At 33.8% G+C, this 11,122-nt stretch overlaps 3 protein-coding genes across 3 annotated transcripts; all 3 read right to left on the bottom strand.

Annotated features, from left to right (window-relative positions):
* Positions 1 to 5,139: 5,139 nt before the first annotated feature.
* Positions 5,140 to 6,710, bottom strand: LOC117180695. The gene is made up of 3 exons (XM_033373185.1): positions 6,657 to 6,710; positions 6,007 to 6,614; positions 5,140 to 5,866 (listed from the first exon to the last, which is right to left on the bottom strand). Exons 1-3 carry the CDS (start codon positions 6,708 to 6,710, stop codon positions 5,140 to 5,142), a joined length of 1,389 nt encoding a protein of 462 aa, XP_033229076.1.
* Positions 6,711 to 8,301: 1,591 nt separating this feature from the next.
* LOC117180694 lies at positions 8,302 to 8,832 on the bottom strand. Its single transcript, XM_033373184.1, has one exon. It carries the CDS (start codon positions 8,830 to 8,832, stop codon positions 8,302 to 8,304), a length of 531 nt encoding a protein of 176 aa, XP_033229075.1.
* A 28-nt stretch (positions 8,833 to 8,860) lies between these two features.
* Positions 8,861 to 9,943, bottom strand: LOC117180693. The gene has a single exon (XM_033373183.1). It carries the CDS (start codon positions 9,941 to 9,943, stop codon positions 8,861 to 8,863), a length of 1,083 nt encoding a protein of 360 aa, XP_033229074.1.
* Between the last annotated feature and the right edge of the window lie 1,179 nt (positions 9,944 to 11,122).

Raw genomic sequence — 11,122 nt, 5'->3', positions numbered from 1 at the left:
AAAAAATATATTGCAACATGGGTGCTTTCAAAAAAGATATTTATTTGCACAGTTGAAAAGTCAAATTTATGATAAAATCATGAATCAGATTTTTTGCTTTTAAATCAATTTATTATTTTAAAAATTAAAGAACTTCGACATGTAATACTATAAAAATACAAGAAATGGAAAAAAGAGACATATATAAGTGTATATTAACAATTATATTTTATTCAACACATCCACAGTCTGATCTCGCATGGCGCCCTGTCGTAAGTTATAAGCCATCTACAAAGAAAAAAAATATGAAATAATGGAAAAAAAAATTATTTTACTTCATGTGATATACTTACGTTAGAAACTAAATAAACATCAATAAAATTTCAACAACAAAATTGGATCCAAAATTACTTTTTACTCACTAAGGGCACACTGGGTGTTCTAGACCCCATGATTTTTTTAGCTCCTGGACAACTACAAGTAATATAATTATATTTGTTGCTAAACGCAAATATTTATTTTTAATCATGCGGTCCATTTTAAACATCTTTTAACACAACAGAGAAAAAAATTGCAAAATGAATTAATTTCTAAATGAATACTTCAATTTTCCTCTAAAAAAGTTAAACTTTTAGTTGAAAAAAACTTGAAAAAGATGAATTTTCAACTAAACTGATGAAAATTCAACTAGAATAGTTTAATTTTAAACTAAACAGATTTATTTTTAACTAAAATTATAAATATTAAACTGGTATACTTGAATGTTTAACCAAAAAGATGTATTTTTAAACAATAACATTAATTTTCAAACAAAAAGATTAATTTCCTATCAAAAAATACAATTTTTAAAAAAAGTACATGAATTTTGATTAAAGAAGACAAATTTTCATCAAAATAGTGGAATTTTGAACTAAAAAAAAATTTTCAAGAGAAAATGGAATAGTTACATTCTTAGTAAAAAAAAATAATGATTTTCATCCTAACTGATGAATTTTCAACTAAAACTATGAATCCTGAACTGAAATAGTTTAACTTTCACACACAAAAAAAAAATAACTAAAAAAGATCATTTATCAAGTAAAAATTAAATAATTAGATTTTCAGTCAAAAAAATTAATTTTTAAATAAAATTATAGAATATTCAAGTGGAATAGTATTTTCATTTTCAGTTTGAGAAAAATTATTTTCCACCACAAAAAAACAACAAATTTTCAATGAAATAGCTACTTTTTCATACAAAGAAATGAATTAATAATTAAAATCATGCATCTTTAATAAAAAAATTTAATTTTGAACAAGAAAGTTTACTTTTCAACCAAGTAAATTAATTTATTTCCTAATTAAATTTTCAGTTGGAAAAATTAACTTTCAACAACAGAAAATCGGATTTTCAGAAAAATAGTTAAATTTTTTACTGGATTAGTTAAATTTTTAATTGAAAAATCGATTAGAACAGGGATTTTTGAAGCTCCTTTCTTCTAAATCCCTGTTTTAATTCTTGAAAAAAATTCCCGTTCCGTTTCAATCATATGTCCTACAACTGTCGATAAACTATAAATCACTTTTCTAAACTGACCAAAATTATTAAAATAATAAAAACTTGAAGTTTGCTACGATCAGAAGTAAATTCCCGGTTTTTAAGTTCAATTCCCGTTTATTTCACGGGTCTTTCCGGGTCAATAAAATTCCCGGTCTTTCCTTTTTCAGAAATAAACGCATTGTTTTCCCAGGTGTTACGTATTGCATTTTTTCAAGAAATCTACATTATCACCATAGAATAACAGAAATTCTTATGTCTTTTCCGACTAGATGGAGCTATGAATTACAAATTTTTTCTGAATAAAAAATCTTTTCCTTCGCTCCGCTGGAAATCGAACCATGTAGTCTGAAAACACGCTATGAATTTCTGTTATTTTCTGAAGATAATACAGAGTCCTTGAAAAATTTGACTTGTAACATAACCGGCAATCGGAAGTTCTGTGGTTCGATTCCCAGTGGAGCGAAGATCTTTTTTCAGATAAAATTTAATTTAAAAAATTGGTAAATCATACCTCAATCCAGTCTGAATAGAAGTTAAGAATTTCTGTTATTCTCTTATGATAAAAAATATTCCTTTAAAAGTTAAGTATTATTTCCTTATTTTTTTATATTTTAAACCAATTTTAGTTCCTGATAATAAATCTGAATTTGAATAATCAATGTTACTGTTTTTTTTTTTAACAATATTTTTGATTCTGCTATTCTCTTGACTTCCGTTTTAACTTCTTAAATGTTTGTTGTTATCTAAAAAGTCAATTTTGCGAAATTGTTAGGGTTTTTTTATTTGTTTTTAACCAATTATACAAAATTTGCTCTTTTTGTTTTTATAATTTTTATTAAGTTGGAAGGAATCGATATTTGAGTAAATATTTTTTGCGCATTCGAAAGAGGCCATTTTTTTCTTTGGTACATTTTTATTGAATTGAAGGGAGGAAATTTTGATTATCAATTTTACCGGAATTAGAAGACGCTCTTATTTTGTTTTTATAATTTTTATTGAGTTGGAAACGATGGAATTTTGCTTTTCAATTTTTTCTGAATTCGAAGAGGCCTTTTTCCTGTTTTTGTCATTTTTTATTTTTAATAGAAAATTCATTTTTTATATCATTTTTATTCAACTGTAAAGAAGTAAATGTGATAACTGAATTTTTCTAAATTAAAGGTGGAACTTTTTTTAATTTCAAAAATATTTATATAAATTTTAATTGAGTTGAAGGGGCTAAGATTCTTTATTTAAGACAATTTTCTTTGGATGGAAAAAAAGGTATTTCTTATTTTCAATATTTTTTTAATTGGGAGAAAGTGATTTTTGATTGTCAACGTTTTTATTCAGTTGGAAGGGAGAAAATTTAGGTTTGTAATTTGTTTCTGAATTAGAAGAGGGTGTTTAAAAAATATTTTTAATGCGTTTCTAGAGAAAATTCTGTTTATCCAAAATTTTTCAGTTTTTGAAAGAAAAAATTCTTTAATTTTTAAATTTTTACGGAGTTGGGGGGTAGGAAAATTTTGTATTTAATTTGTTTCTCAATAGAAAGAGGAAATTTTTGTTTTCAATTAATTTCTAAAGTGTAAGAAGGAATTTTTAATATTTGGGGTAATATTTGACCGGAGTTGAGGGGGGAGAGATTCTGTAATTTTCAGTTTTCTAAAAATAATAAAGTGAGAATTTTTTTATTACCAATTTTTTTTTAATTTTGAAAAGGGAATTTTTTATTTTTAACATTGTAAGTTGTTGGAAAACTTTCTGTGCTCCAGGCATTTTGGATTAAAAAAATTGATTACTTAATATTATTTTTCCAAGATAAAAAAGTATTTAGAATTTTCCCAGGAATCTTCAAAAAAATTTATCATTGAAACCTTTCAATATCCTTAAAACAACGAAACTTTATTTCAAAATCTTGAAGAATATCAAATTAGTTTGAAATTTTGTGAATTTTTTTAGAATTTTAAATTAATTTTGAAGTTCCGAAATTTTCTTCCAAATTAAAAAAAATCCTGCAAAATTAAAGAAATTGCCTTAAAAAATTTTCACATTCCTATTCGACGATTTGGAAATCTTTTGAAATAATTACAAATATTTTTTCAACATAGAAAATTATTCAAATTTTGACTAGAAGTCATAAGAAAATGTTTTTATTCTCTGAAATTTCTCAAAAATCTACAATTTGTTTTAAATTATTTGAAATCTTTTCAAGTTTTTAATGTTTCAAAACTTTTAAGTATATCTTAAATTTGCTTGATTTTTTAATAAAATTGAGTAATCTTGAAAAATTGAAGAATTTTTCTTTAAAATTTTAGGAATTAAATTTAAATCTTTTCCAAAATATAGATTATTTTTGAATTTTTCCATAACTTCTAAAACGTTTCTATATATTTTGGAATAATTGAATGTTTCCCTAAACTTTTTTTAAATCTTGCAAAATGACAAAAATTGTCTTGAAATCATCCAAATTATTTTCAGATATATTTTGAAATCTTTTAAAATAAATTGTAAAGCACTCAAAATGTTCCCTTAAATCTTATTGTCGACATTAATTTTTTTGTTACCGCTTCCAAACAATTTTTTGTTACTTTATAGTGAACTAAAAAAGTTTGCAAATTATACTGTAAAAGCAAAATATTAAGAATGTCGAATATTAAAAACATATTTACAATTTTATTAAAATTTTCTATCTTAAAAGTTACATTTTTCATCAAACAATTTTTTGTGCCTAAATACTTGATTAGCTAATTTTATATCGTCCTAAATTAAGGCATGTAGATTCACAGAATACAAATAATTTTCTTATTTAATTGTTCGATTTAAATGTTATAAATAAATTTTATTAAAAAATGTACAAATAGTAACTGTTGTTTTGTGGTCGAGGCAAAACATGCAGAAAAAAATTTAAAACGTAATTATGAAATTTTTCTGTGATAATAGTTCAGTGACAACACGCAGCTTTCAGTAACTTGAAACAATATTTATTTCTAAACAGAAAAATGGGTACACGGCGGAATCAAAATGTATCTTGCGGAAGTTGAATTGTATCTGGTTGCAATTTTACAGAGTGATCTAGTCGAAGTACAATTTTTGAAGAAGGGATGCTAGGTCAGTGGGGGTGCTTATGGTCTATTGGCTGAGGAAAGTGGAGTTGGGAGACTTTGACACACCCAATTTGTGACGTAGAAATTTGGAAAGTTACAACATCTGCAAGCCAAATTTGGAAAATATTGTGAAGGCGATGCGGCAGTACATTTTACGGTAGGGTCGGCAATTAGACAGTTTAGGCGGCTCGGTAAACAGACTTAAGTTATAAATGCAATCTGGCAAAAATATGAACGTAACAAAGAGTAAAGAGAGAGGAATTTTAGAATTTACCTCCTTATATTGCTGAACGTGCGATGGACAAAGAATCAGCTTCAAAAAGAATATAAAGTTCTCGAGAGTTCAGAAATTCTCTATCTTAGAAATCGGCAGACAAAGAACGAGAAAAATAATTTTCGAAAGTTACGACGTAACATGCCGGCCCATTTGAACTAATATAGTTTAACAAGACAAATTGGTTATGTGTAACATAGAAGTAACGCATGCATACAATAAACATTTGATCGGTTTTAAACTCTGTTAGGTTCAGCTACTTAAAGTGGAAGTGGACAGAGTTTTCTCACACACCGCTTATAGACACCAGTAGCAGTCTTTACTGTGACTACTCCTACAACGCCATCGGGCCCAGGATGAACTTCAATGACACGGCACATAGGCCATAACATAGGCGAAGTATCGACAAGATTATCCTCCTTAAGGATTGCTAAAGATCCCACCTTGATGTTGGACGAAGTTGCATTCCATTTATGGCGAACATTGAGTTCGTTTAAGTATTCCTTGTGCCAGCGGCACCAGAAATGTTGCCTCATCTGTTGAGCGTGTTGCCAGAGAGATAATCTGGCTGGTTTGACTTCTCGAAGATCCTCCTGTGGGAAACTCGTTAATGGTCCACCAATCAGAAAATGACCAGGTGTTAAAGGACGGAGGTCATTTGGATCAGAGGACATGGGACTGATCGGTCGGGAGTTGAAGATTGCCTCAATTTCAACAACGTACGTTTCTAGCTGTTCATACGTTAAAACTGAGTTACCGACGGTACGCAGAAGGTGATATTTGAAGGACTTCACTACTGCCTCCCATAGACCCCCGAAGTGCAGTGATAACGGAGGAATAAAATTCCACTTTATTCCCTTTTTCTGTAAATAAGTTTTGACTGCTTGACTTTGAGAACCTGATAACGCAATATCGTAAATTTCCTTTAACTCACGATTAGCACCAACAAAATATTTACCATTATCAGACATGATAGTATTAACGTTACTGCAACGGAAATAAATCGTTTCAGACAACCAATAAAGGAGCTTGTGCTCAGATCGCTGACAAGCTCAAGGTGAACAGCTTTGGTAGAAAGACATACAAATACTGCAACATATGACTTGACTCTTTTTATATTTCGGTACCGTCTTTCTTTAATGTACAGAGGGCCACAGAAATCCACTCCGACATTCAAGAAAGGTCGCGAATATTCTAAACGATTCGCGGGTAGGTTTCTCATTTTATAGCCAGCACCGCGAGGTTTGGCTTTAAAAAACTGGACGCAATTGTAAATAATTCTACGCGCGGTGTTGCGACCATCCATCGGCCAATATTTTACTCGAACTAAGTATAAAGTAGATTGGGTTCCCGCATGTTTCAATTCGAGATGCGCATCAATGATAATCATTCGTGTAATGGAATGGTTATGGGGCGGCAAAATTGGATGTTTTTCATCATATAATAGGTTTGAATGGGTAAGTCTGCCCCCTACTTTAAGAATTCCTTCGTCGAGGAAAGGATTAAGATTTAAATGTTTGCTTTTCCTGTCGATTTCTTGATTGCGTGATAAGCAATCAATTTCCGTGGCAAATGTAGTTACCTGTGCAATTTTTATTACACAGTCTCCCGCAGTTCTTACTTCATCATCTGAAAGGGGACCGGTCGATTTGATTAAATTCTTTGGATTGGCATCGTACCGAAACTTGTGACAGTAAGCGATCACGCGAATTAAGTGGCCAAATGAGTTAAAATCCTGAAAGAAATAGGATTTTTTTAACGTTAATTTCATTGAAACCTGTGAAAGATGAACGTTGCGTTTTTCGGGAATGTCGATTGGCGCAATCGACATTTCAGGCCAGAAACCGTCATCTTGACTTAGCCAATGAGGTACGTGTTACCAAATATTGTTAATTAGAAATTCTTTCGGTAATTGACCTCGAGAAGAGAAGTCAGCAGGATTATCGTGAATGGGTACGTGCTTCCACTCGTGAGGCTGAGTAAGTTCCTGAATCTGAGCTACGGGGTTTGATACGAATGTTTTTAATATGTGTAGAGACGTTTGAATCCAGTGAAGACTGATTGTGGAATCTGACTAAAATACAGTCCTACTAAATTTCAAATGCTGTGGAGATTGTACAACAGCGGCATAGAATTCAGACAGTAAAAGAGCGGCGCATAATTCCAATCGAGGAAGTGTCACCGTTTGCACTGGCACGACCCGGGACTTGGAGCCTACGAGAGCCACGTGGTGGTTGCCGCATTTATCTGTGGTGCGCAAGTAAATGCAAGATCCGTAGCCCTTTTCACTTGCGCCGGCGAACCCGTGCAATTGAATTTCGGTTGAGTCAAATGCGACGGTGCATCGATCAAATTTACGAATATTTAATAAAGGTAATTGACCTTTAAATTCAAGCCACACGACTCAGCTTCTTGTGGGATGGACTCATCCCACGTTAGTTGCAGTTTCCAGAGAGTTTGGATCATCATTTTCGCATATACAATAATGGGACCTAATAAGCCTACTGGATTAAATAACCGTGCAATTTCTGCAAGTGCCGTACGCTTAGTTAATTGAGACTTTGGTTTTTCTGTATTTTCTGCTATTTTATAGATAATTTTATCCTCGCCTGAATTCCAATAGAGTTCCAAAGATTTAATTGTGTCGGAAGAATCAAGAGACATGAGTTCAGTTTCGGACTTTTCTGACAAATCACGAGTTAATCTGGGATTGTTGGAGTCCCACTTACGCAAGGTAAAACCGCCCTTCTTAACCAGTTGAATTAAATCGTTGCGCAGAGCGGAGGCTTCCTCGAAGGTGGCTGCCCCTGAAGCAAGATCGTCAACGTAAAAATCGCGTGCTAGAACGATGACAGCAAGAGGATGAGAACGATATTCGTCTTGCGCAAGTTGTGCAAGCACTCTTGTGGCGAGAAACGGCGCTGAGGCTGTACCATAAGTGATCGTTTTTAATTTGTAAATTTTCAGCGGTTCATTCAAATTTTCTCGCCAGAGAATTTTTTGGTAAAAGGAGTCGTGCGGAGAGACTCTGACTTGCCGATACATTTTTTCAATGTCGGCTTTTAAAGCATAGGGAAATGATTGAAAGCGAGTATAAATCGAAAAAAGGTTGTCTTGAATTGTCGGCCCAACCATTAATGTGTCAGTTAGCGAGACACTGCTGGACGTTTTCGCGGACCCATCAAAAACCACACGAGTTTTTGTGGTTAAACTATCATTTTTTATTACTGCATGGTGAGGCAAAAAAATCCTGATTCAGTACGATCACTGTCACGACATTCAGACATGTGATCAAGCTGTATATACTCCTGCATGAATTCAGAGTAACTGTCTTTTATATCTTGACATTTCGCGAACTTACTTTCTAACCCATGAAATTTCCGTAAAGCCATTTTATAAGAATCACCGATTTTAGACTTATTTTAATTAAACGGTAATTTCACAGTGTAGCGACCGGTGCTGTCTCGTTTGACGTTTTCGGTAAGGTGTTTTTCACAGGCCTGCTCTTCCGGTGACAAGCGTTTTTTAATAGGAACTTGTTCGATATCCCAGAATCGAGTAAACTCATCGGCTTCATACGGATTTGCTGTTTGAATGCAATTACATGTTACCTGCTGTGATCTGTCGCAATTCAGCTTGAGTTCACCAGCAACTATCCAACCTAAGTGCGTTTTCTGTAATACGGCTTCGTGACCCTTTATTTTTATTTGGCCTACACACAAAAGTTTGTAGAAAAGTTTATTGCCTAATAAGGCATCAACTTCTGATGGCCGGTGAAATTCAGGGTCCGCTAGTCGTATATTCGCTGGAACTTGTAGTGATTTTCGATCAATGTAGACCGCGGGTAAAGGATTAGAAACCTCTGGTACGAGTAGGAATGTAACCCTTTTCTCAAACTGGTTAAAGCGCGATCGTATACGCGCGGTTGCGGAAGCTTTTATACCTGTGGACATGGAACTTAATCCTTTTACTGGGATGTCCTCAGTCCTCGTCGATAATTTTAGGAGACGTGCCATTTTTTTCAGATGAAAAATTGGATTGAGATCCGTTATCTAACATCACCTGGCACGTATGAGGTTTGCCTTGGCTGTTAAAGATATCGACGAGGGCGGTTGACAATAGATCATATGACGCTGTCCGAACGTACATATTCTGAATAGGAAGCTTGCAGTTAATTTTATCGGAATTCTCGGTTTTCTCAGAGTCGGTGTGGAGCAGTGAATTGTGGCGCTTTCCACATTGTCTGCAGGCCCCACCACGACAATCGCTGAGCTGATGATTGGTGTGAAAACAATTACAGCAAAGAGACGACCTTTTAACGAAGTCAACGCGCTCTTTAAGAGATAGTTTTAGAAAGCTTTCACATGAATAAATACTGTGCCCACCTTGACAGTGATAGCAACGGATCTTGCTGGAATTTGCGAGAAAAGCATGTTGCGGATGCAACTTTTTGTTAATTTGATAATTGCGTTTATTATCGTACCTTGTATCTGACTTCGGTTCCGATTTAGATTGTGATCTGAACGGCGATTGAGTGAATTTAATTTCGTCAAATTGAGCTCGACGTTGCAAGAATTCCAAAAATAGTTTCATCGTGGGGACTGTGGATTCACTTGTCAAATCTTCCCACTTTTCGCGAAGCCGATATGAGAGTTTATCTTTCACTTTCATGATTAATAACGTGTCCCAACTATCAACCGATTCGTCTAACGCGCGAAGCGCTCTAAAGTGTTTCTGTAACTGATCGAGAAACGCGCAGACCGACGATTCCTTCGACACAGGCTGTAGATCGAGGATTGATTTGACGTGACTTTCAATTATGACCTTTTTATTGTCGTACCTATCTTGCAGTAATTTCCAAGCTACTTTATAATTTTCTGACGAAGTTTCAATAGACGCAATCAAATCGGATGCCTCATCCTCTAAGCAGCTTTTTAAATGTACTAATTTTTCAACATCTTGAATATTACTATTCCTGTCAACTAGTGCTTTACGCGTATCTGCGAAATCTGAATTTAGGTAAATTGAGAAACGGCAGCTTATATCTGTGAGCTGTCGCAACATTTCGGATAGCCGCGGACGACCCTGCTTCTAAACTGTTCACGCTTAAGCTTGAAACCGTGTTAAATCGTAAGTCTGGATTTATCGTTAGTAATTTTTTAATTTTTCCGGAAATGGTAAAAAATTTATTTTCGAATGAAGGGCGCTCATCGATCTGTTTAGCTATTTCTGTCGTATCTGTTATTAGAAGATCTAGCCGCGTTTGAATGGACTCAAATTCTGACCAAGTATCTTTATGTTTTTCTAACCGCTCTTCGAGGTCTAGGGAGGCTAAATCTGTTTCACTTGTTATCTGTGTTAACATTGTTTCACTGTTTGTTAGCATCCGTTTAATAGTTCCGCGTTTAATATTCGGTTCTTTTATTTCGGAGTCAGCCATCGTGACTGAATTGACATTTAAACTGTACGTAATTGAAATTGCACTCACGGACACTAATAATTAGAATGAAGGAACAGATACGGATAGGAATATTGGTGGTACCAAGAACTCGCTTACCGATGATGATCTGGCCACTTTGTTGTCTCTGCTACGATGATATCCTTTCTGATGATCTGTTTTTTACTGATTTTTACTGATTTTACTGTTTTTTTACTGATCTGGATCTGGATTGAACTAGATCTAGACGCTGCTTACTGCTGAACGGCAGCTCCTGGGCCTTGCCGTGAATCGCCTGGTAGAAATTGGAATGCTGCTTTTATCCAGGATCTCAAATTCGGATAATCGAGAATTCCTTTATCCAGAATCACCTGCGTCAGAATATATCCACGATTTTTGCAGTAAATCGTTATGCATATAATCACTGCTTGGTTAGCTCTCCTTCGCTGCTGTTCAAAGAGATAACACAAGCTACTGTTCACTAAGCCTCTTCAGTGTTCACTGTATTGCACTGAATCTTGATTTGCGCTTATCAACCTGATAAGTGCTGCAAAATTGTTGTTCAACGTTTTGCAGTTGCACTATAATCACACACGAGAATCTGTATCACACGCGATAAGTAGTCCGGCTTTGAAGGACCAAAATATTTTGTGGTCGAGGCAAAACATGCAGAACAAAATTAAAAACGTAATTATGAAATTGTTCTGTGATAATAGTTCAGTGACAACACGCACCTTTCAGTAACTTGAAACAATATTTATTTCTAAACAGAAAAATGGGGAACAAGAATAAGAATTATCAATCTT

Source organism: Belonocnema kinseyi, chromosome 9 (genome assembly GCF_010883055.1).
Source record: "Belonocnema kinseyi isolate 2016_QV_RU_SX_M_011 chromosome 9, B_treatae_v1, whole genome shotgun sequence".
In the NCBI taxonomy this organism is placed as follows: domain Eukaryota; kingdom Metazoa; phylum Arthropoda; class Insecta; order Hymenoptera; family Cynipidae; genus Belonocnema; species Belonocnema kinseyi.
Note: the sequence above shows the minus strand (reverse complement) of the source record. Positions and strands in the feature narration are given on the sequence as shown.

Coding starts and splice junctions, on each gene's coding strand:
- LOC117180694 (XM_033373184.1), bottom strand. CDS start 8,832: ATGTCCACAGGTATAAAAGCTTCCGCAACCGCGCGTATACGATCGCGC.
- LOC117180695 (XM_033373185.1), bottom strand. CDS start 6,710: ATGTCGATTGCGCCAATCGACATTCCCGAAAAACGCAACGTTCATCTT. Junction 6,615..6,656: donor GCAACGTTCATCTTTCACAG/GTTTCAATGAAA, acceptor TATTTCTTTCAG/GATTTTAACTCATTTGGCCA. Junction 5,867..6,006: donor CTGTACATTAAAGAAAGACG/GTACCGAAATAT, acceptor TTTCCGTTGCAG/TAACGTTAATACTATCATGT.
- LOC117180693 (XM_033373183.1), bottom strand. CDS start 9,943: ATGTTGCGACAGCTCACAGATATAAGCTGCCGTTTCTCAATTTACCTA.